Source organism: Sorex fumeus, unplaced genomic scaffold (genome assembly GCF_029834395.1).
Source record: "Sorex fumeus unplaced genomic scaffold, SorFum_2.1 ptg000008l, whole genome shotgun sequence".
In the NCBI taxonomy this organism is placed as follows: Eukaryota; Metazoa; Chordata; class Mammalia; order Eulipotyphla; family Soricidae; genus Sorex; species Sorex fumeus.
In genome coordinates this window covers 14,835,668-14,861,445 of record NW_026606065.1, presented here as the reverse complement: position 1 = coordinate 14,861,445, position 25,778 = coordinate 14,835,668, and the positions used below count along the sequence as shown (strand labels likewise).

The 25,778-nt window shown below is 40.7% G+C and overlaps 1 protein-coding gene across 1 annotated transcript in view; it reads right to left on the bottom strand.

Moving 5' to 3' along the window:
• The window catches only part of LMBRD1 (LMBR1 domain containing 1), an 82,076-nt gene extending 77,232 nt beyond the window's left edge, over positions 1-4,844 (bottom strand). The window contains exon 1 of the mRNA XM_056109694.1: positions 4,568-4,844. Coding sequence (XP_055965669.1) covers positions 4,568-4,642 — 75 coding nt within the window. The 5' untranslated portion in view covers positions 4,643-4,844. The remainder of the gene's footprint in view (positions 1-4,567) is intronic.
• Between the last annotated feature and the right edge of the window lie 20,934 nt (positions 4,845-25,778).

Sequence of the window (25,778 nt, the reverse complement as noted above, 5' to 3'; positions counted from 1 at the left end):
AACATAGGAATAAAAATACTAAATAGTAGTGGCCATAGAGCTAGTACAGGGTGTAAGGTGTCTGCCTTGCATGAGGGCAATTCCAGTTCATTCCCTGGTATCTGTATGACCCCCAAACTGCCAGAAGTGATTCCTGAGTTCAGAGCTAGAAGTAACCCCTGAGCACCACTGGGTGTGGCCAAGAACAACAGAACAAAACAAAAACAGGTTCACTTCACAGCAGGTAAAAGGACTGAATGAGGTGTAGAGTCTAGCATAATGTCCAGCCATAGTCACTACTTAACAAATAGCAATCATTAGCAAATGTTATATGAAATAAAATCTTAGGGCATTTCATTTTAAAAAATGTATAATTTTGCTAACAATAAGAAAAACAGAGTTAGAGTAGTTCCCTAACCCTTCCTGAAGAGATACTAAAATGATGTGGATATTAGGGTTTGGTAAATTTATATTCTGATAATGCTAAGGGGGCATTTATTTTCATAACTATGTTGATTTTACATTCTCCATATCAATTAAAACAGTATGTATTTACTATATCAATGTGTTACGTCACAACATGGTATATAAGACATGTGCAAAACTGCTGGCAAACACAGTATGAACCAAAACAACGGGGCCTAATCATATCAAAGTCATTGTAATCTTCGCCACCAATCTCTTTGGAAAAATTTCACTTAAGATTGTGCTCAAGGAAGCAGAAAGTTAATTTTATTAAACATAAGGCTTTGGGTCTTTTAAATACTCCACGGGGGGGAAATGTGACATATGCATTGAAGTTCTACTGCATAGAAAGTTCTGATGACTAGCTCCAAAAAAACCATTTTGATACAACTGAAGCTCAAACAAAAAGCTCACACTTTCCAAGAATCATTTTTACTTGAAAGCACAGTGAATATGGTGTTTAGACTTGTGTTTTTGGTCAGTTTTGTGAAAATTAACCAAGGAAACCTATCACATTATTGGGGGGAAAAAAACTATGAATATTTGTTGCCAATGATAAAGTCCAATAAAGCTTTCAAATAAAAATCAGAACTTTGGACAATCTATTGATGGTTCTTAAATCTTATTTCTCAGCCAATTCTGCCAAGATCAGTGGTGACAGCAATGAATGTGATATTTTGGCATGTCATAAAATGTATTCATATTGGTAAAATCTTCATCATTCAAGGAAACTTACACTTACTAAAAGAACAATGAATCACTGTGTTATACAATGAATCACTGTGTGAGGGTGCTGAAGAAATAGTACCAGGGTAAAGGTGCAGTCAATCCGGGTTTGGTTCCCAGCATCACAGAATACTCCTCTCCCCTCCCCATCCCCTACTAGCAATATTACAAGGCATGGTTTTTGGAGGCCCCTGAGCAGCAAAGGGTGGCAGAGATAACCCCCAGCATCTTCGAACCAACAGTCAACAACACAGAAAAATCCCTAGAAGGGACCCACAGGCCTCCTGAATATCTCTTGGAAAGTACCACCCAGCTCATCACACCCCACCCCCACCCCCACCCTCATCACACACATACACACACAAAAAAAAGCATGCATGGAAGGGGGATCCATTTGAAGTACAGCAGAAACCAAGGAATTTCTGATATGAGACAAAAAAGTTTGTATATAGGATTTTAGATCCTAGTAAACATGAAAATTATATCTCAGTTTGAGTGTGATATCAAAAAACAATATCCACAACAATCTAAAGCAGGGTTTCCCAAAACTTCTTCCTGCTCTGCTTCTGAAATAAGGTATATGGGCAGAGGAGGTGGCAGTATAATAGTCTAGGTGCACTGGAGGATGGTTTTGTTTTTTTGTTTTTGTTTTTTGTTTTTTTTGCTTTTTTTGCTTTTTGGGTCACACCCAGCAATGCTCAGGGGTTACTCCTGGCTCTGCACTCAGGAATCATTCCTGGTGCTGCTCGGAGAACCATATGGGATGCTGGGAATTGAACCCTGGTAGGTCACATGCAAGGCAAACACCCTACCGGCTGTGCTACTACTTCAGCCCTAGTTTTGTTCATTTTAAGGAGCACAGATCTGGAGGTGGGGGCTCGAGAGGCCATCTTGCTCGAGAGGCCCTCCCGTTGATCATCGATTTGCTCGAGGATCTTGCTCGAGCGGGCCCAGTAACGTCTCCATTGGAGACTTTGTTGTTACTTTGTTCTTACTGTGTTTGGCATATCCAATACGTCCGGGGAGCTTGCCAGGCTCTGCCGTGCGGGCGAGATACTCTCGGTAGCTTACCCGGCTCTCCTGGAGGGGCGGAGGAATCGAACTCGGGTCGGCCATGTTGGCTGCGTGCAAGGCAAACGCCCTACCGCTGTAGGTGGGGGCATTGATTTTTTTTTTTTTGAAAAGGGTGCAGTTAATAATTCCGAGGACTCAAAAGACGGTATTACCAATTATCACTGAAAGATTTCCTTTACATACAATAAAATATAACACATCTCAAAAGATTGAATTTAGAATATGTAAGAATCTAATTTTTTAAAGCCTATATATTGACCCTATTCTAATATTCAGCTTCAAACTACTGAATTCCTTCTTTTTTGTTTCATTATAATACAACTAACCCAATTAGTAACTTTAAATGTGCTCCTTTCTTCACCTTCATCTACCCAAAGTATTCCTCAATTCCACTTTCTTCCAATATAATTTTCTATTCTCGCCTATTTGCAAAATTATACTTTGGTTTCCAGTACTTAAAATACCTACTCCACAAACTTTATTTCCCCACTTATCATTCTCAAATGGTCACACTTTGTTTTAACCTTCAACTCTTGGGCTTTTACTGACAGCTACCAAGATATTCAACTAGACCCTGATATCAATTATATAGTACTTCCTTTTTCTTCTAAACCAAATGACCATGGCCTAAAAAAGTCTGGGACCTCCCTTAAGTACCAGACTGGATAATTTTGAAGATCAGAGCCACACTTCAATGTTCCCATTTTCTCTGCCAGCACGGTCCAATGTTAAGGAAGTATTATTTTCCAGGAGTGAGAAGACAAGTTGTTTCGTTCCTTTGTCTTTCAACTGACATTAACTAGTTTACAATATTACAGAATTTCCACCTAGTCTCAACCTCTATATGCAGCTTAAAGAGCCACCCCTTCCACCACCACCCCCATCCCAATTCCTGGTGCCTCTCAATACCCTCCCTTTTATTCTGGTGACCACTTGAAGTCACTTTAAATCTAGGAATTAATTTCGTGTTTATCTGTTCCATAGTAATTCATAATCCACATATGAACAAAACCATCCCATAACTCTCTCTTTATTTCACTTAGCATAACCCCTTCAATGACCACCCATTTTAACCCAAAGACCATAACTTCATTTTTTTTTAACAGAGTGGTAGTCCGTGAAAGGTCTACACAACAGGAGAAGGCTTTTCCTAAATATTTCCTAAAGTATTTCCCTAAAACATTTGGTTCTTTAGAAACTCTGTTCTACAATCATTGCACATAGGTTTCGTTCGATATAATCAAGTAAAATCAAGTAATTCTGGCTTCCCAGAACTGATGTGTAAGTCTTGTTTCTTGTTTGCTTTCATAATGCCAAAAAGCCCCAGTAGGACAGAAAAAAAGGAACCGGAACTAAAACAAAAAAACAAAAAAAGACAGAAGAACTGGGGGAGGAGGGGTGGCTGCGCACATAAAGAATCACAAAACTGAATTTACTAATAAACACAGGACCCTCAACACGGTGTAGGGTCGTTTAAAAAGCACCGCAGACCATGCTCTGCTCCTGAAATAATGCAGGCAACAGAGGGACCAGAGATGGATGGGGCCTGGGAGAGAATCACCTGACACTCAGGTGTGCAACAGCTCGGTCCGGGCAGCGCCTTCCGCCCCGACCACAACAGACAGGAAAGACTGGGGCTGGAGCGATAGCACAGGGGGTAGGGCGTTTGCCTTGCACGCGGCGAACCCGGGTTTGATACCCAGCATCCCGTAAGGTCCCCCGAGCACCGCCAGGAGTTCACTCCGGAGTGCAGAGCCAGAAGTAACCCTTGTTACTTTGTTACCTTGTTACATTGCCGGGTGTGACCCAAAAATTAAAAAAAAAAAAAAACAGACTGGAAAGACAGATCTGGAGGCCAGAAACCACGACAAGGTGGAGCAACGCAAGAAGGTGGACGGAACAGAACCCTACGTGTGAGGAATGCGGGGAGAAAAAAAAAAAAACGTTTGGAGCTCCCAGCCATCCACGGTGCCCGGCGCCTTTCCCAACTTGGCCAAACTCGGCCTCCTGCAGCGGCCCTGTGGGGCCCCGCGACCAGCCGCACCCGGTCAACCCGGGGGGATGGGGAGTGGGGGAGGGTCTCCTCCGCCCCCTCCACACACACACCCCCCACTCCTGCCCGCCCACGCGAGCCCACACGGGAGCGGTGGCCGGAAGTCGGTGCCTCCCCGCGTCCACCTGCGCCCCGGCAGCCCGGGAGCGCCCCCCACCCCCAGCCCCGAGAGTCCCGGGCGGGGCGGGGCGAGGAGGGTCTCGGCAGTCCCGGCCCCTCCCTCTCTCCCACCCGTCCCAAACCTGGGAAAACGCCAAGCGCCTCCCCTACCAGGAGTAAAAGGCCGAAGATGCACCAGCCGATCACCAGGTCCGCCGACGCCGCGCCGGCCGCCGCCGCCGCCATCTTCGCTTCCGGCTCCCGACGGCCCCGAGGGCAGGGGGTGGGGAAGGGTAGGGAGGGGGGAGAGAAGGGGGAAGAGTGAGAGGGCCGCGGCCGCCGCGCACCCTAAAGGTTAAAGGGCCAGAGGGGCGGAGCTAATGGTTGCCAAGGAGACCCGGCCCGAGAGCGTCCCCTGGCGCTGGGGCGGGAGGGGGCGGGGCGCGCCACGGACGCCGTGACGTCATCCCGCGGCCAGGGCCCCGCGGGGAGGCGGTGTCTTGCCTGTCGCTAGGCAACGCGGCCTGTTTGGGATCTCCGATTGGGCCGAAAAGGATGAAGAACCCACCCCCTCGCCCCGCCCCGGAAGGGCCGAATGGAATGTCTCCGGAAATTCAAAACATCCTTCGAGGTTTCCACTTCTTCCGCGATGGAAGTTTACTAGTCAAGGCTATGTCATGAGCAGGACCATTGAGCACCCTAGCAGGAAGATGAGGAAGAAAAAAAACTTAACCCCTTGTCCAGATGACACAATTTGCTGGGTCCGGGGGCTCGCTTCTCTCAGGTCACCACTGCCTGAATTAACGTCTGGCCTTCTGTTTAAGTCTGTCCATGCCTGTGAATTTCCACAGTGACTTGACACCGAAGGGTATTTGGGTTTGTCAGCATGGTGTTTGTCAGCATGGTGTTACAACTCTTGTAATATCCGAAAGTAGGCCAGGCAAATACTGCACTATATCTTTAACGAAGCCCAAAGAGTCCCTAAGAGAGCCGCTTGTGTCTCTTGGCATATGAGTACGTACTTAACTGCAGAAGTAAACAAACACAACGTAGCACAGCTTTATTAGTTTTGCAGCTAGCTCCCTGTAATTTATTATGTGATGATAACATTCCCTACAAAAAGTCTACTTCATATTGGAATTCTGCAATGGGAGTGTCCCTACCCAGACAGAATAAAGACTGAAGTTCTAACGTGAATTAATACTGCCTTAAACAGGCGTAATAGCTCTCTGGACCCACAAGTGTTTCACAGAGATCTATCTATTCTATTCCAGATAGCCACTTGAATTTTAGCTTTAAGTCATTTTATTGTACTCTAAACGTCTGTATCTTCCTGCTAAATTCTTCTGATGGTCTTGGGCTTAGAGGTAAGATCTAATACAGGCCTAACAACTCTAGGCCAATTTTCCTTTCTCCCATTTGATCACTTTGATGTCGGTGGGCCCCACGGATGACATATGTGAAGTGGGGAGGAGAAAGACGGTCACTTTCTCCCCACCCGCCTCTGCCACCCGGGACCTGGGTAGGCTAGGACCGGTAAAGTCTGCAGTGAGCACCTGCTCGGCATGGGCCTAAGGCCCGCCAGCCCCACAAGGTGGCCGTCAAGCCACACCTGAAGTCCGCTTAATCTTCTCGGTTCGGGAGTTAATCCCCGCCACCCGATTGCTCGGGGAGCCACGGACTCAAGTTGGGGCGAGAATTCACTCTTTGCAGGAAAGGAGAGACCAGTCCCAAGCCTTACCCGAGGTTTCTGGGGTTCTTGTCTTGCTCGCAGAAAATAATTTCAGGAGTAGATGAGCAGTGAAGTAACAGGTTTTATTTGGAGGCTTTTGGAAAGGCAGAGAAAGGGATAAGCAGATAGTAAGAGAGAGAGAGTAACGCGTCCAGAGGGAACGCAGGCTTCTCCGAGGGTGGAGAGAGCGCCAAGTGGGCTCTCGAGCTGGCTCTTATAGATCCTTCTGACTCAGAATGTTCTGGAATCTCCTTGGGGCTGGGTCACTGGAATTAACCAGATTGAAAGGGGGGTTCGAGAACCTTCTGACTTGGAATGTCCTGGAATCTCCTTGGGGCTGGGTCGCTGGAGTTAACCGGATTGAAAGGGGGGTTTTCGGAAAGGAGGAATTTCATGGGGAGGAGGCCCATATCTTCAGGGTCTGGGGATGGTCTTATCAAGTCTTTATTCTCTGTGTCCACAGGGTGGGTCGGTCCTAGAATTCTTCTTCTATGAGACTTTGTTTCATTGCAGAGAGCCTTTCCCTATCTACCTTCCTACATCAACTTGACTTCCCATTAATCGTCGACTTGCAGAATGGGCGCCAGCTCGAGCTGCGCCCATAACGTCTCCATTTGTCCCTGTTGTGTGCTAGTGTAGCCCAATGGCGTCTGTTTGTTCTAGGAACATGAAGAGCCTCAAACCGATAGTTCATGATCTTGATGAAGAAGTCTGACCATGTGGTAAGTGGGCAGCCACGCGGTCTTTTGACATCCTGTGGAATCCAGTCGGTAACGGCTGTAGTCCAGCGGTCATATGTAAATCTCATTATGTGACCAGCCCATCTGATTTTTTGATGCCTTGGCAAACGAGAGACAGTTGACATTGCAACTCCGGATTCTTTCTCTCATTTGAGTGAAACGTGATACTCCAAGCATAGCTCTTTCAATTCCTCTTTGGGAGACCTGAATAGCGTTCTCATCCTGTTTCCTTTCTCCCACTTGATCCAAATCCCCAGAGAGAAATTGATAGCACATACACCAACCACCTTTAGGAGTCAGCTTCGGTATGAGAGTATTCTGGCTCCATCTCAAAGCAAACAGCCCTTTTTGGCTCTCCAGAGTTAAGTGTGTGTCATCTTGCACTGCAATACATTGTATGCGTCTCTAGAATCTTATTTCCAGTTCTCCAAGTACCTCCTTTGAGACATCCCTTACTAGGCAAATATCCCACCTAGTGGTTCCCCACACATACCCAGTCTTGAGGTTAAAGGTAATGAATGAAGGGGCCGGAGAGATAGTACAGCTGGTAGTGCATTTGTCTTGAATGATACTGACTCCAGTTTATTTCCTCCTCTCCTCCTATCCCAGGATCCCATATGGTCACCAGCACCTCCAGGAGTAAATTCTGAGCATAGAGCTCGGAGTAATCTCTGAGCACTGCGTCATGTGCCCTCCCCCCTGCAAAGTTCACAGACCACTAACAATTTTCAGAAAATCTAATCACCCCACTCTAATCATTCACTGAAATTTTTCTGACTTAGGGATCTAATAGTTATAGAATAGACTCTTACATTTCTCTTTGTTTTTGATTTTGAAACATACCTGGCAATTCTTAGGGCTTGCTCCTGGCTCTGGGCTCCATGATAATTCCTGGTTGGTTCTGGGAATCATATGGGGTACTAGGAATTGAACCAGGTTAGCTGCATGCAAGGCAGGTACCTTTCCCACTGTTCTATTCTTCCAGTCCCATATTGCTCTTAAATTCTGCGTGTGAAGTTTAGAAGGAAACAAAGTATTAAATAACGTATTCTTCCCTACCTCTATAGATTTTGTGTAAAATTGAAACTTTTACTAAGCTGAATTGAGCCTTTTAAAGTTTGGGTATACCATTAATGAGAATTAATTTCATTTAATAAGCTGATATCAAAATTTTTGTACTATTGGGAAATTACTTGATTTTTCAGACTACAAAAGCCTTACAAACGTGTTATTCACTAGCGCATCTAGTTAGAATAGTAGCTTGAGTCAAAAATTGGGAGAGGAGGGAACAAAAAATGGTCTGAGCAGGTAGAAATGTGCATATCAATGCATTTTTTCATTTCAGGACATACTATATCTAATATATAGATATCTGTATGAACCTGGAATACATTGTCCTGAATGATGTTCTTAAGATGCTGATTACAGATCATTTCTTTTTAAAAAAAAAATAAAAACCATTATTATTTATGAAAATAAGGTTAATACACTTTCATTTAGAAACTTTCCAAACATAAATAAATTCTCCTCTAACTTCTCTAATACCTCTGTAACAGAAAGTGGATCTAACTGGATATTAAATCTATTGGTACCTTAATCATGGATTTCCTAGGCTCCAGGACTGTAATGAAAAGAGAATTCTATTACTTGCAAGTCACCTAACTTATGGTGTTTTGTTACAGTATTCCAAATAAACTAAGATACCAGATTTAAAATGCCTTCATCTTCCATTGAACTTAACAATTCATAGAAATTCCAGGACTTCTGTGCAATCCATTCCATTTTATATTCAAAGAGATGGCTATCTGTAGCTAATCTTTCCCAAGCGAAGTTAGTAAGAAGAAATGTTGCAGAAACCTCTATCAAAATCCAGACCTCACTGACTGAAAATAGTCTTTGAAAGAGAGTCAAGTTAATAACAGCAGCTAGCATTCCTTTACTCTATGCCCCTCAACTTTGAATAGTTCTTCCCTAAAGTCAGTGGGAGGGCAACATATAAGGGAATAATTTATAAGAGTGAAGGGTACTGTAGCACTGTAGCACTGTCCTCCCAATGTTCGTTGATTTGCTCGAGCAGTCCCAGTAACATCTCCATTGTGAGACTTGTTGTTACTGTGTTTGACATATCGAATGCTCCACGGGGAGCTTGCCAGGCTCTGCCATGCGGGCGAGATACTCTCGGTAGCTTGCCAGGCTCTTCAAGAGGGGCGGAAAAATCAAACCTGGCTTGGCCAGGCCAGCTGCTCACAAGGCAAACACCCTACCACTGTGCTATTCCTCTAGCCCTAAGAGTGAAGGGCATGACCTTAATTTTACAGAAGAGCCAGTATCTTTATGTAAGTGCTGAGAGTAACGTACTCACAAAGTACCTGTTGCTGGACTACCATAAAAAATACCTTGCTGGTAAGTATCTTGGTGCAGAAAGGATATAGATGGGCTTTTCACCATTCTCTTCCTCGCCGCACATGACTCCATTGAGTTCATGCTGAAGACTTTGATGAGCTGCTTCGAAGGAACCCCAGCCCATCCCTACCCTAATTACCCCCTCTCATTTCTTTTTTTAAGTTAATTTTTTATTGTACAACAGAACAAAAAAAATACACACCTAGACATATTGTTTTAATTTTGAATTAAAATAACTTCTATCTGCTTGCTTAGAGAATAAATTTAATATAAAATCAAACAGAACCATGACTCCTTTCATTTCTAAGGAGGGTTAAAATGAGATATAAGACAACCCCTATTTGAGAAAGGTTACCTGGGATATATTGTGGCCTAGACCAGAAAATGTGGATAGATGAATAAATGTAGACAGCAATTGTCCAGTTGTGTCCTAAAAATTTAAATAAATATAAAACAGGCTGAAAAAGTTATGCCAGTAGGGCCCAATGACAAGTCAAGAGAATAAAGAAAGACTGTAGGATAGAGTCCTAAGTAGAGAGCAGTGGATGAGTCAGGAGCAAGCAAGACTTAGGGCCTAGTAAGGGGTTAGCCTTTTATAAGGTCCCATAAAAATTATTTCAGAAATTAGTTTAGTATAATTATTAGGTCTTGCACAGTAAAATTACATTTAGACTATCATAAAGTCTAATTATACATTGAAATTAGCTATCTATTAAACCTCTTGATAGGATTGCACTGTTTTAAAAATTAGCTAATTATTATGAACCAAAAACTTTTCCTTTGCTTCTTTGTTGTAAATTTAAAATGTTGGACTCTCTGTCCAAGTAAGTCACTTAAGCCTCAAAAATTGTCTTTATGCTATTTCATCTATGATATATTGTTGTTAATCTGCCTTCTGATTGATAAATTCTTTCACTGTTTTATTAGCTTCAGTCAGTTTTTAGTTAAGCCTTACTGGCCGTAGATCCTGCAACTTTCCACATGTCGATCCTGATCCATTATGTTGATTTAGAATTTAGTTCTCTGTTGTGTTCTAAGTATGCCTACATTTAATCTTCTGTCAAAAGGACTTAGCAATGATCCAGGGTGAACATTACTGTGAGCCTGAGGAAGTTTAAGTATGCCTTATTTTTTTTTTTTATAAAACAACATCATTTCCTTTCTACTCCAATCCTCCCATGCCATCACACTGAATTGATGATCACAAACCTAAGAAAATTCTTCTTTTTTACAGTGACCAGAATATAAAGACAATCTACAGAATGGGAAAGGATATTTACCCAATACCAATCCTACAAGGGGTTGATATCAAGGATATACAAAGCACTGGTTGAACTCTACAAGAAGAAAACATCTAACCCCATCAAAAAATGGGGTGATGAAATGAACAGAAACTTTCCCAAAGAAAAAATCCGAATGGCTAAAAGGCACATGAGAAAATGCTCCACATCACTAATCATCAGGGAGATGCAGATCAAAACAATTCTGAGATATCACCTACAGAGACTGGCCCACATCCAAAAGAACAAAAGCAACCAGTGTTGGCACGGATGTGGTGAGAAAGGGACCCTCCTTCACTGCTGGTGGGAATGCCGACTGGTTCAGCCCTTTTGGAACACAGTATGTACGATCCTCAAAAAATTAGAAATTGAGCTCCCATTTGACCCAGCAATACCACTTCTGGGAATATATCCCTGAGCGGCAAAAAAAGTATAGTCAAAATGACATCTGCACTTCTATGTTCATTGCTGCACTGTTCACAATAGCCAAAATCTGGAAAAAACCCAAGTGCCTGAAAACAGATGACTGGTTAAAGAAACTTTGGTACATCTACACAATGGAGTACTATGCAGCTGTTAGAAAAGATGAAATCATGAAATTTACATACAAGTGGTACTACATGTAAAGTATCATGCTAAGTGAAATGAGTCAGAAAGAGAGGGACAGACAGAAAGATTTCATTCATCTGGGGGTATATAAAGTAACAAAATAGGAGACTAACACCCAAGAAGAGCTAAGTACCAGGACGTTCACTCCATGGCTTGGAGGTCAGCTGCACATGCTAGGAGAAAAGGCAGCTCAGATAGAGAAGGGAGCACCAAATAAAGGGTGTTGGGAGGATCCTCCTAGGATGAGAGATGCATGCTGAAAGTGGACTATAGACCGAACATGACTGCCACTCAGTTCCTCTTTTGCAACCCACAGCACACAAAGGAGAGAGAGAACAAAAGGGAATGCCCTGCCACAGGGGTGGGGTGGGATGGGAGGAACTGGGCGTTGGGAGGGATCCTGGAAGCATTGGAGGTGGAGAATGGGCACTGGTGGTGGGATGGGTACTCAATCATTGTATAATTGAAACCCAAGCACAAAAATTTGTATGTCTACAACTGTACCTCATGGTGTTTCACCAATAAAAATTTCAAAAAAAAGAAAAAAATAAAATTCTTTTTGTTTTTGTGAAAGGATTTAAGGAAACTGGCACATATGTAGCTGAGAAGCCCATTTGATTCAGCAAGAACACTTGTTTGTTTGTATATAACCCATTGCTGCCAGAGGTTTCTGCTCAGGAAAGAGCCAATCCATGAAAAATTAAATGTTTATAATCTATATATTTTCATTTAATATCAAAACAAATTTAAGACCTGAAATATAAGATTTAAAATTATAATACCTCTTTTTCATTGAGTACAAAACTGCCAAGAAGAAAATACCACTAATGTTACTATCTGGGTAGTTTTAGTTTGTGGACACAGAGAAACCCTTTCAATTTGTCACTCTAAACTTAGATTGCACACAGTATCAAAATATGAAATGTGAAATTAATTCACATTTTCACATTTCTACAATTATAAACATTAATGGATACCATTTATATACTTTTCTTAAGGGCAAAAACATTCCCATATGAACTAGTAATATATGTTAGTTTTTTTCTTAAGATTTAAGTTCTGGTCAAGAAAGAAATTATTTATTCATAGCCTAGACATGTTAAAATTTGATTTGATCTCTCCAAATGTTTTAAATAGTCTCTATTTCTAAACCCTCCGCCCCTCTCGGAGAGCCCGGCAAGCTACCAAGAGTATTCGATATGCCAGACACAGTAACAACAAAGTCTCCAATGGAGACGTTACTGGGCCCGCTCGAGCAAATCGACGATCAACGGGAGGGCCTTTACCTTACCTTACCTATTTCTAAACATGGCATTTGTGCACTTCATAGAGTAAAAATTTGCTCGAGCGGGCCCAGTAACGTCTCCATTGGAGACTTTATTGTTACTGTGTCTGGCATATCGAATACTCTCGATTAGCTTGCCGGGCTCTCTGAGAGGGGCGGAGGAATCGAACTCAGGTCGGCCATGTTGGCCGCTTGTAAGGCGAATGCCCTACCTGCTGTGCTATCATATAGTGACGTCAAAGTTAGTTAATAATTTGAGTATATATTACGATTAAAGCAAATTTTAAGGGCCAGTGATATGACTGAAATGGCAGAGACTTGAATTCATTTTCTGGCACCAATTTGCTTCTGAAGATTTCAGGTTTGACCATCCATCACCCTAGACCATCCATCACTCTTTCAGTCCAGTCTTGGATTGCTGGACCCAGCAATTATGGATGGTCCCAGACCCTCTTGTACTGTTGGAGGTGGCCCAAGTGAAAAACAAAGTTTTAAAAGTATGATTTAAAAAAATTGTCCGTGGTACAATAATTTTAACAAATGCATTTTAAAATATTGTAGCAAAGGATGCATAAAATTATTTTATTCTAAAAATTGAATTCTCCCCTGACTCAAACTTTTTTTTCATAATGTGCTTCTATTTATTTCTGAACAAGTTTCTACACTTACATTTTAAATAAAATGGCTTTGGAAGCGGGGAGGGATCCTTGGGGCCATCAAGGTTCAGAGGCATTCTCTGGGTCTGTGCTAAGGGTGCTGTGGCCCTGGTGGTGATTGGGGGACCATATGTGGTCCCAAAATGGGACCAGTGTTGGCTACATTGCAAGGCAAGTGCACTAGCTCTCCTGCATACAAAAATAGCATTGAAAAGTTAATTTCCATTAATGATTCACAGGTTTCACAGGTCATAAAACTTCATAAAATCAGTTGAGACTAAAATAATTTAGGTCTGGATAGTGTCTTTAGCACAAAGTGAAAATTCATCTCAGGCAGAGATGTCGAGAACCCCCAAAATGGGGAAATACATCATAAAAAAAAGAAATTATACTTCAGCCAGAGATGCACACAATCCCAAAACTGGGAAAAGACACTCTTCTATCTCTGTAAAGATAGTTTTTATATACTTCTTCCAAACTGCCCACCCAAAGTCTGTTGCTAGGGCGTTGCCAAAGAGAGAGTTTGAAACTGTTGATGGTTTTCTTTGATATTCATAGCATGTCCTTTGTTTCCTGCTTGAGCTGCTTCTCTCAGGGGGTCCAGTCAGTGCTTTGGACCAGGAATTCTTCATCCCAAGCTTTCCAGTTGTTCTTATAGTCTTTCAAAGGTGCCACAGTGTCTTTCCCAGTCCAAGTTACCAGAGACATCCACCCTCCCATTCCATCTGCCTGTAAGTCTGCCTGTAATACTATCAAGATAAATGTATCAGATTCTGATGTTAAGAGCATTACTGGAAGTGCTCCTGGAGTCCCTCAACATCCAACTGACATGGCCCATCCTGGCAGTTTCAGCACCAAGAACCCAAGCATCACTGTATCCCTGGTATTAAACCAGGAGAGACCTTTAAGTCTCTTAAATACTGGTTGGAAATGCCACTCCACCAAATTATCTCATTTACTTAGTCAAGTTATTACACATGTTAAACCCCTACAAAAGAACTTAGCTATGGCACTTACCCAATAATTACTACAGTGTGAATAACAAAGTTAGCAAATAAAACTGACCTTTGCAAACTCTTCTGAGGATTCTGAATTAAGACAGTGGACAGTGACATTATTAAGAGAGGAAACACAAGAGGAAGAATAAATTGGAGTAAGGAATGACAGAAAAAACTACTGTTGCTCAGAGATTCTAAGACATGCTTTTTTCTTTATATTTTAATATCTCTGAGGTTACCACATATCTTATAATTGATGAAATCATGCAATTATATTAGAATTTTTTTCTTAGTAGTTCATATAATAATGAGTGTAGTTTATAAAATGACTGTGTGCCCATGTAATTTGACCTTAGATAGAAGGAAACAAGATAATAAGTTTGATTTGGGCATTTTGAATGTTGGCAACTGAGAGATATGGATAACTTATCAAACACTGTAGTATGAAACAATGAAAGTTAGCAGTCATGGAGATTAGCCATTCAGAGACATCTGTAGTAAAGTGGAAATGGAGTAGAAATAAGAAATTTTGAGGGAAATCGAAGTGAGACTACTAGTTAGCTGAACTGACAATTGTAAAGAACACTAAACTTTAGAAGAGGAAGTATTTAGAAAGAAGAAAATATAGTATCATAAAAGTAAAGGGAGAAGAAAAATTTTATAGTCATTGTTATCATCCAATGCAGTGAGAATAGTAAGTCTCCAACTGAGTATGACAATACAATGACCATTTTTTTTTACTCTTATCCTATCACACTTCCTTTCATGTCTTTTGTGTGGCCTCACACACCTCACACATTCTGAAGGCTCAGTTCTAAGTAGGTAGGGATAGAGATGCATTTGGTTTGGTTTAATGGAATATAATTATATTACTCTTATATATAATTATGTTATTGCTAACAAATGTAGGAATAACTTTGAAGAAAATTTGTTGTCACTATTCTCCCATTGTGACATAATAAGAAATAGTTTGGGGCTGAATACTGGGACAGAGCTCTTAAAACTCTAATAATGTTGTATGTAACAGGAATATATTTTCTTGCTCACAATGAGCTCCTTTTTATCACACGTGAATTTATATTAGTGAAATAACTTAGAGGGGGCCCCCAAGATGGAGTAAATCTATAGAAATAACAAATCATTAAAGGGTTTGAAATTTTCAGCCCCCCTTACTGACCTCTGTGAAAAGAAAGAGATGCTGGTAATTATATTCTATAAAATTTCCGGGCAACAGGATTCAATAAATTTTCTGGTTGGTAAACACATAGATGTTCTGAACGGGTGGAATGCCAAGAAATGGAATGGAAGCACTGTGTATTCCTTCCCTATGCCGTTTCCTTACCATCATCCATTTGTGTCTTCCTAAAGTGTGTCCTTTATAATAAACTTGCAGACATAAATAAAGTGCCTTTCTGAAGTTTGAAGCCACTTTAGTAAATTAGGGAACACAGAAAATTATAGAGTTGTGAAATCCCTCAATTTATAACCATTTAGTAGTACAGGGGAACCCAAGGTATGAGATTGACATCTAAAGTGATGCTAGTCTTTATAGACAGAGTTCTTTAAATTGTGAGGTGTGATAGTAACTAGATGCAATTGAACTGCATTGTTGAGCAACCAATTGGTAGCAGGAGAATCAGAAAATTGTTTGTTTGGTGTTGATATATATATACCTCACAACATAACAAGAACCATGACACAAAGGGCAAGACCAGAGGTATACACTGAAATAAGAAAAAAATAGTATAGAGTCCAACACAGGGAGTCTGTGGTGATGGAGGAGACAGGAGTTTTGAAAGTTTGGAGTCAGAATCAAGTTTGCTATTTTTTTTTTGTCTGCCCCCACCCCACTCCTGGAAACTATTTCCCTCCTGGAACATAAGAAAAATTTTTCTTATTCTTTTTCTAATTTTTTTTCTTATTCTAAATGAGAACAGGCCCACAATTGGAAGATTTTCCCAAGTAGAAAGAAAGAGGAGAGGGCACTTAGGACAGAGAAGGAACCACTATTACAATGACAGTTGAAAATGATCACTGAAAAGAATTGAGTGCTAAAAGAATAGCCTGGGAAGCTACTGAGAGTATCTCGCCCGCATGACAAAGCCTGGCAAGCTACCTGTGGCTATTCGATATGCCAAACACAGTAACAACAAAGTTTCCAATGGAGTCGTTTCTGGGCCCGCTCGAGCAAATCAATGAACAACGGGAGGACAGGACAGGACAGGACACACAACTTTACAGTACCTGCACTTCAAACCATTAATGACCAAAAGGAGAGAGAGAGAGAGAGAGAGAGAGAGAGAGAGAGAGAGAGAGAGAGAGAGAGAGAGAATTAGAGTGTCTCCCATAGAGGCAGACTGAGGGTGGGGGTGAGGGTGAGGGTGGAAGGAGGGAAATTGGGAGCATTGGTGATGAAAAATATACACAGGGAAAGGGGTGCTGGAACATTGTATGACTGAAACCTAATTGTGGACAGCTTCAACTATTTATCTCATAGTGATTTAATTTGAATAAATAAATAAATAAAAGAAAGAAAAAAAGACAGACAAAAACATAATCACCACCCCCTGCCAAAAGGAAAACATCACAGTCAAGATCTTTCATAGTCAAAATAGATTAGATATTCAGTAACTTTTACTGAATTAATTATTAATTTTGGGGACATCACACCGGACTGAGCTCAGGGTTTATTCCTGGTTCTGTGCTCAGGGTCATACTGGTAGTACTCAAAGGGAAACTTTGTGTGATACCAGGGATAGAAATAGGATTGACCATGGGCAAGACAAGCACCTACCTGGACTCTCTTTCCATTCCACAATTTTTTTGTGTGCTTAAAAAATTTTTCCCAAGGGTCTAAAAAGAGATAGAATCAGAGAAAGCTTTTAGTACCCACTACTTTTTCTTTCTACTATTGACTGGAAATGTTAAATGATCAAGATTTCTGCTTATGTAGGATTATAGTTATGTCCAAAAAGAGGATCTCAATTGAATTAAAGGAAAAATAGAATTCTAATAGTGTTTCAAATATGAAGATTCATATTACTTACATTTAATTTACCTGCATGAGTTTATAGGACAGTTTGGCCAGAGTTGAGTAAGAGGAGAATCACAGCAATCCAAATCAATTCTTCTACTGACTTAGCAACAAATGGAGAAAATTAACCCAACTTTAACTGAGTCTAACATAGCATTGTAGCACTGTCCTCCTGTTGCTCATCGATTTGCTTGAGCAGGCACCAGTAATGTCTCCATTGTGAGACTTGTTACTGTTTTTGGCATGTTCAATATGCCACGGGTAGCTTGCCAGGCTCTGCCGTGCGGGTGGGATACTCTCGGTAGCTTGCCAGGCTCTCCAAGAGGGACAGAAGAATCAAACCCGGGTCAAACACTCTATCTGCTGTGCTATCGCTCCACCTTGAGTCTAACATAAAATAGATAATTTGTACTCTTTATCTTTTTCTGACCATTTTTATTTATGTACTGAGATTTGTAATATTGTTGCTCAAACGTTTCATACATATTTTTGTTCCAACATCCCACCTACCACTAGGCAACTTGTCTTCCTCCACCAGTTCCCAAGAACTCATCCCATCCCCCCCCCCACCCATGTAAGATGAGTTCTGTAGACAAAATAGGCCTATGGTGTTATAGGCCTATTATACTAAAAAGTGTGTATTATCCTAAAAAAATGAATATTGACTTTATGTTAGAAAATATTGTATTACATTATACATACTGCTTAAATGTCTGTAATAATAAATAAAGTATTGTGGGGGCTGATAATACTGACTGATAATATCCCCACCCCATTTCAATGCCTGGCACCAATCCTCTGAGTCTCATACAAAAGGAAAAATACGTAAATTTTAGGTGGCGCCCAAAATCTAAAGATCAAAAACCAAAAGACCCAACTAAAGAATTATAAATAACATGATAATTTGATAGTGTGTGTATGCTTTCTAAAACAAAAGCTGTAGTCTCTTGGGTATGCGTGCAGTTGTGAAAATTTTTTTCTCTCTCTCAGAAAACACACACACACACACACACACACAACTTTGCAGGCTGTCTTTTGGTGCTAATCTTCAGTCACTTTTTCACACTTTCTTTAATCACTTCTATCTCACTACTGCATTTTTTTGGCGGGGTGGCCTCCAAAGCCATGTTCAGGGGCTCCTGGACCATTTCTGGTATAGTTAAGGAGTCACCAGAGCCACACCTATGATGCTTGAGCTATTCTGGGATGGGGTTTATACAGTGCTGGAGATGCCTTGCTCAGTCAATGTGTGTGCCCTGACAACCGAGTTACCTCTTCAGATCCCTTCTCACTGCATTAAGTCTATCGCTCCCACCTCAAGAAGCTTCTGTTAAGTGTCTTAGTTTTATTTCTCCTTGTATAAGTTCTCTTGAGAAGTGGGTCTCTACCTCAGAAATAAATGTAAATAAAATTCTTCATCTTTTTCATTATTAGTTACTTTTTTCAGACCTGAATAATATAAAGATAAAACTCTTCTAAAATGGAAAACTCGGGGCTGGAGCAATAGCACAGTGGGTAGGGCATTTGCCTTGCACGCAGCCAACCGGGGTTTGATTCCCAGCATCCCGTATGGTCCTCTAAGCACTGCCAGGAGTGATTCCTGAGTGCAGAGCCAGGAGTAACCCCTGAGCATTGGCTAAGTGTGACCCAAAAAGTAAAAATAGATAAATAAATAAATAAATAAAATGGGAAACTCAAGGAATTCCAGTGAAATACTCATTTCATGCTGCTATGTAAATACATAAAGACATAAACGTATGTATAAATACCCTCAGCATATATTCTTTTTACAACTTTAAAACAGATTTAAAAAGAAAATTCAAGCAAAATTAAAAAGAAGATAAAATCCTTGTTAATAGCATTTTAATGTGATACATGATGTTGTTTTGCTGAGGCAAAATTACACAGTTCTGAGTTTAATAGTAGAGGATGCAAGCTTATGTCTAGCTGTATAACTAATCCATTTTGCAAATTTGATTTCAATATCACAAATCTAGAAAATATCTGTTATTATAAGTATATTGTGAAAAATGGTATTAATAATTTCAAATCTTTGGTAACTAACTGTAATGAGACTTCATACTTAATTTCTATTAGTGAACAGTTCTTCAGTGTCAGTTTAAAATGGAGTCTCTCAGTAATTTTGTGAATTTCATCACTTGCAAATAATGTGGATATCTGTTCTTTTAAAGTCTGACTTAAATGATTTTGTAATCCAATTACCAGTAGAACTAGAATAGAAACATTTATCATTGGTGTATTTTCTCCTAATGAAGCACTATAAAGATGTACACAGATTGCATTTTTAGAATTGCTTGTTCTTCCTGGGAATATACTACTTCCTAACCAAAAGGTTATTACTAGTGTGGTAAGCCTGCATTATTATATGCTGTATGGTTATTAAATTCTGCCATTGTATTTTTCTTTCCCAACAATGAATCACTTTAAAATCTCTTTTGCAGTTTAATGTGTCTTCTTATTTCCATACAGATGAAATAGGAAATATAAACTGCGAGATAGTACTCAGTTACTTAAAAGAATTCAAATAATTCAATATATGCTCAAATTAATATAAACTCAAAAAGGGTTGAGTTTCTCTCTCCACCCTGAGCAGAGCCTGGCAGCTGAAGACCTTCGGGACCCAGCCACAGCCATGCTGAGACCACTCTCCACATGCCAGGATGAGCCTCACGCATGAAGGAACCGGCAGAGGAATCCAGGTGTGTGGAACCCGGGCCTGAGATCTCCAAGCCTGCTTGGTTTGGGACTGGGCCTCCTCCACCCAGATCCCCCATCTTCCAGTAGCTAGACAGTCACACCCACCAACTACTGTGTAACCCTATCAATGGCCAAGATCCAGAGACTATAAAACCAAGCTCCTGGAAGCTCTTATTGTCTAGTTCTCATTCTCAGAGAACCCAGGAGGCTACCGAGAGTATCCTGCCCACATATATGCCTGACTGGGAACACCTGTAAAGGTGATTAGAAGCTGCCCCAAGAGCCTCCATCCCTCTCTGAGAGCCCGGCAAGCTACAGAGAGTATCCTGCTTGCACAGCAGAGCCTGGCAAGCTACGCGTGTTGTACTCGATATGCCAAAAACAGTAACAATGATGGTCCTCATTCCCCTGACCCTGAAAGAGCCCCCAGTATACCATCTAGCATGTGACAGGGATGAATGGAGAAGTTACTGGCTCCCATTCAAGCAAATCGATGAACAACGGAGTGATAGTGATAGAGATGCTCAAATAATTTTACAAGATTTTTCTCAATATAAAAATACAATGAAAAGTACTGTCTTTAGGAACTCATCACAAATTTTATTTTGCTTTATTAATTTTTCTCATGCATGTACTTCTAAAATTTTGACTATCAGTTTAGACTGTTTAAATAGTTTGTGCTTATATCTTCTGGGACCAACCAATTATTTGGGCCCAGAAAATATTCATAAGTGTGTGGAATACAGATAAAAGCAGAAAGTGGAAGAGTTGTTCTCAACAAATATTGAAACACTAGAACTCAGGTAAAAGTCTGCAGTGTTTACGTGAATGGATTTGGAGACCATTATGCTCAATTAGTCAGAAGGAGAGAAACAGATACAGAATGATGGATATAAAGAAACATTGTAAGGAAATAACAATGCCCAAAGGCAACAGAATATGAGAACATGGTCTTCAGAAGTGAGCTTCTATGACAGGTGGACAGTACAGTCATGGACTGGGTGAGGGGTTGGGGGTGACACTGAAATAATGGTGGCGGGAAATAGACTCCCCTGTCGAGGGTAGTGTTGGAGTGTTACATGCTTGAAACCCTATCATGCACAGTATTGTATATTGCAGTGTCACAAATAAAAATTTCCAAATGTTAAGAATTGGAAGTCTGTAATAGATCACAAAACTTTTAAGTATTACTTTCTTAGAGTATCTTGTCATACCGTTTATAACTACTGTATATGCAACAGAATTTTGTGAGAAAAAAGTTGATTAATGTATTTGTAATTATTCTGACTATGGAAATTGATATTTACCTTAGGAAGATTTAGTCATTTTATTGCTTCTCATATCTACAGACTCTCTGAAAGCAAACCCATAATCATTTTTGCAAGGATTGGAGACATGCTGTGCCCTGTATGTCTCAGGTTTATTCGCTAGTTGAGGAAAGGAAGGAAGCGGAGGGCAGTCAGTCTGTGACTAAAAGCAGGAAACCAGGCTAAATAATTTTTCAAGACTGTAACAGTGGGGATAAACTGAATGTAAACTCAGAATTTAGAAAAGGAGAAAGACAGAGAAAGTAGTACAGGCAGAGAAAGATATATAGAAAGGGGTGGTAGTCATTTCTTGGTAACAAAAATTAAAAGAGTAAATTACCAAAATGCAGGTGAATGTAGAAATATAAGCTATAACTCAAAAATGAGATAAGGGAAAATTTAATAAGCTCAGAATTTTTTTTAATGTAGCAAAGGAATTGATGACAGTTTCGATTGAATCCTGAATATTTTTCACTGTCCTGAAGTCCATGAAACCCATCTCTGCCAGACATTCCAGTTCTTCTTGTAGGCCCTGGAGTATTTCGTACTTTTCCAGACATTGGGAATGATGATATTTCTCTTTTTCTTATTTCCACATGGAAACAGTTAATATGCAATACGTGATTCAGACATTCTGAGGAAATCTCTGTCTTTTCAACAACACAGAAGGTCTAATTGATACAACATTTTTATAATTTCAAACACTGCATTCATTACTTAGCAAATGTACTTGCTATATTGTATTAACACAGTCTATTTGAATGTCTAAGTCTGGGGTTATATCTATTATCCATATCTTTAGTGTAGAGAAGTTGTCCATATATTCTAACAAAATAAAATCAATGAACAGCCTCCCTAAAAATTCATAAAAAACAAAGCCTATAGACGTGTATTACCTCTATATATCCTTCATCTAATTTGTAGAAGGTATGGTGCCTTGAGCAACTGATGCATTAGACATATACACATACTTTTAAATTGATTTTATTGAGGTAACATTGGTTAACAAGGCTGTAAATGCTTAAATGTTTTATAAATGCAATGGTACCATACTATAAATTGCCAATATATATCCACTATATTTCATTAGACTCCCTCTATTCTTTCAGCTCACTCTCCAATCTCTCGGTAGCCTAATTAAAACACACAGCTTAATAAAACAAAGTTGCATCTGCTTTGAACAACTCTAGAAAGCCACAGAAAAGTCAGTATCAAGCAGTTGTTTGTTCTTTTGAAAATCACTCAGAATAAGAACAGGTGTGTGGGGGGAATAGCAATAAATTTATTTTTCTTCCCTGTGAGGAGACGTCGGTCTCATGCAGCCTGAGCTTTACCGGTCCTATGGTTCCAGTCAGCCTGGCCACTCCTTCCTTCTAAACAAAGCAAGTTTGTGATAGCAGGAAGTAGTTTTACTACACCTTTAATGTCAGGCAATGCCCTGTACTTGACATCCAATGTCACCACCATATCATTAGAACTTGATGTTGCATAGTATTAGTTCATTTTAAGTGTAAGTAAAATGTAAAGCTGAAAAACAAAAACCCACAACCAGGGGCGAGAGTGATAGCACGGCAGGTAAGGCATTTACCTTGCACACGACCGACTAGGGTTCTATTCCCAGCATCCCATATGGTCCTCTGAGCACCGCCAGGAGAAATTCCCGAGTGCATGAGCCAGGAGTAACCCCTGTGCATTGCTGAAAAGCAAAACAGAAAAAAAAAACCCCACGATCTTCTATTATCTATATCTTTAGTGTAGAGAAGTTATCCATATAGCCTAACTAAATTCCCTAAAAGTCATAAAAAAAATCCATAAACTTTAATTACCTCTATGTATCAAAGTTGTTCCTGATACATTTGTTACAGGCATTCAATATTCCAACACCAATCCCACAACTAGTGAGAACTTCAGTCCACCATTGCTCCCATTTTTCCGAACACTTCCCATACCTGCTCCCATGGCAGGCACAAAATAATTTAACTTATATTGCTTCTTACAACTCAATGACTGTCTGTCTGTCTGTCTGTCCTCCCGTTGTTCATCGATTTGCTCAAATGGGCCCAGTAACGTCTCCATTGTGAGACTTCTTGTTACTGTGTTTGGCATATTGAATACTCTCGGTAGCTTGCCAGGCTCTCCGAGAGGGGCAGAGGAATCGAACCCGGCTCGGCCGGGCTGGCTGTGAGCAAGGCAAATGCCCTACCACTGTGCTATCACTCCAGCCCTCAATGACTAATGGAATTATTTTTAAAACAAGTCAGTAGAGTGATAGTACAGTGCATAGGGCATTTGCCTTGCACACAGCACCACCAGGAGTAATTTCTGAGTGCAGAGTCAGGAGTAACCCCTGAGTATCACAGGGTGTGACCCAAAAGCAAAAGCAAAAGCAAAAAAAAAAAGTCAGTTAAAGAAAATTTGTGAGAATTGTTATATCTCGTCACAGGGTCATTAAGTCCCTCTCTGAGAGTTTACTAAGCTGTTGGTGAGCCTTCTGTATTATTGTTTCTGTTTGTTTGCCTTAATTGGCTTCTATATTACTTTCCCATCTAATTTTGGTGCTAGGATGTCAGTATTGTAGAATTTTGAAGTGTTGCATTTGGAGTATTGTGAGCTCCAGGAGCTTCAGTATATTTAACTGGGCCGTGAGTTTTTCTTGGCAGCGGTTGTGAGACATGGGCATGGCTGCTGGGGTCTCCGTCAGTATGAGGAACTGGGAGGAGGGTGCCTGCCCACACTCTGAGAAAACCCCAGAGTTCTCAGCCTAAAAGATGGGAGAATATGGAATTTTTGGCAGTTTGGTAAGCTCTGCAGAGCTCAGTCGTGAGGCTGTAGAGTTGGGCCATTGGCATGGCAGCAGCTGAGGGGGTGTGAATGCAGCTTCCAGGGGTTTTGGCAAGCAGGGTGGGGATTTGGCCAATCCCCCTCCCGAGGGCACCCCAGAGTTCTCAGTTGAGAGACAATATACCTATGAATTATTTTATGGCCTGCTTGATCTCTTCCGAGATTTAATCATGAATCTGTAAAGCTGAGCTGACAGATGTGCTTACATGGCAGCAGTTGTGGGATGTGGGTGTGCAATAAAACCTTTTATCATTTGATTAATGCTTGTCTTTCTCTAAAGGTTCTGGTAAGAATAAACAGAATACTTGGAGAATTCCAGGTCTTCTGGAAGAAAGGTGAATCAGTTATCAAATCCTGTTCTTGAGCTATGACATTGTAAATTCAGCAGCATAGACAACCATGGGGATTTACATTAGGTCTCATGGTTTAAAAGGAAGATCAAGAAACTTTTGAAACAAAACCAACTTAAAAAATTTAAAATCCCTCCAAGAGCAATTGCCAAGGTTGGTCTCTGAGCTTTATTGTGGAAGTTATACTGTCTAAAAGTTGCCTCTTGGCTCTGCCCCAGAGATTAGGTTTTGAAAAATCAGAACTGTGTCAGGAAAATTAAATTTAAAAGTAGCCATCTTAACTCCCAGAGTATAGCAGCACTGTGACCATGAGCATGGCCCTGATCTAGCAGGAGAACCCTGGAGGCAGTGGGTAAAACTCAATAGCTACACCACAACATGCTTATATGCATGACAGGAGCTGTGTGCAGAACTATCTCTATAGGCCTGGCTCTCCACGCAGTACTGAATCCTTTCAGAATAAATTTGCCCCCGAGGTTAATGAATGATTATTATGTGAGACACAGGGAACTCACCAAGAGAATGAGACTAAACTTATTTTTGAAGATTTAGCAATTTCATTTCAGCAATAAAGAGACGATATTAGATGGTACTTGAATTTTGTGGAGCAGCTTATACAATACACACAAGCACGTGCATATATATTTCTTTGTGTAATTTTTGACTTAATATGTTTGGTCCCCGCCCGTCCATTCTCTGATATTTCCTTTTCTTTCTAAACCTCTATTACTTGTAACACACTTTACAGCTTGTTACTCCAACACATCATGGATCTGGGCCAGCCAGCAGTGTAGCTGTCCATTCCTCACTGGTCCTCCTTCCTTCTGTCACATACCCATCTGCTCTGTTTGACTTTTCTGGGTATATGCCAGCTGCTACATTTTATATTCCCTGAGCCATATGCTGTATTCCAGGCATACTTTTCTAATATCCTGCTTTATCCAAGGGCCATGAAGGATTGAGAGTTTCCCACACTACCAGTCATTTGAAGGTATGTCCATCACTTCCATTATTCCACACTGGAGCATGGCACTAGTGATGTTTGCCTTCAAACATGCTCAAACATTAGTGTCTACATAAATGACTAGGCTTTCATGGATAAAACCTCATTTTCTGTTGCTCATTCCATGAACAAAACCAATCTTGCTAAATGGAAAAGCAATTACTACTTCATTGACAGCAAGGTCTTTTTCAATACTGACATCTAAATTCTTTTTCTTAAATTTTAGGGGCTGGAGCGATAGCACAGCGAGTAGGGCGTTTGACTTGCATGCAGCCAACATGGCCAACCTGGGTTCGATTCCCAGAATCCCATATGGTTCCCTGAGCATCACTGGGTGTGACCCAAAAAGCAAAAAAAAAATTATTTTAAGTACAGTGATTTACAATACTGTTAATGGTAATACTTCATGCATAATATCAACCAGCA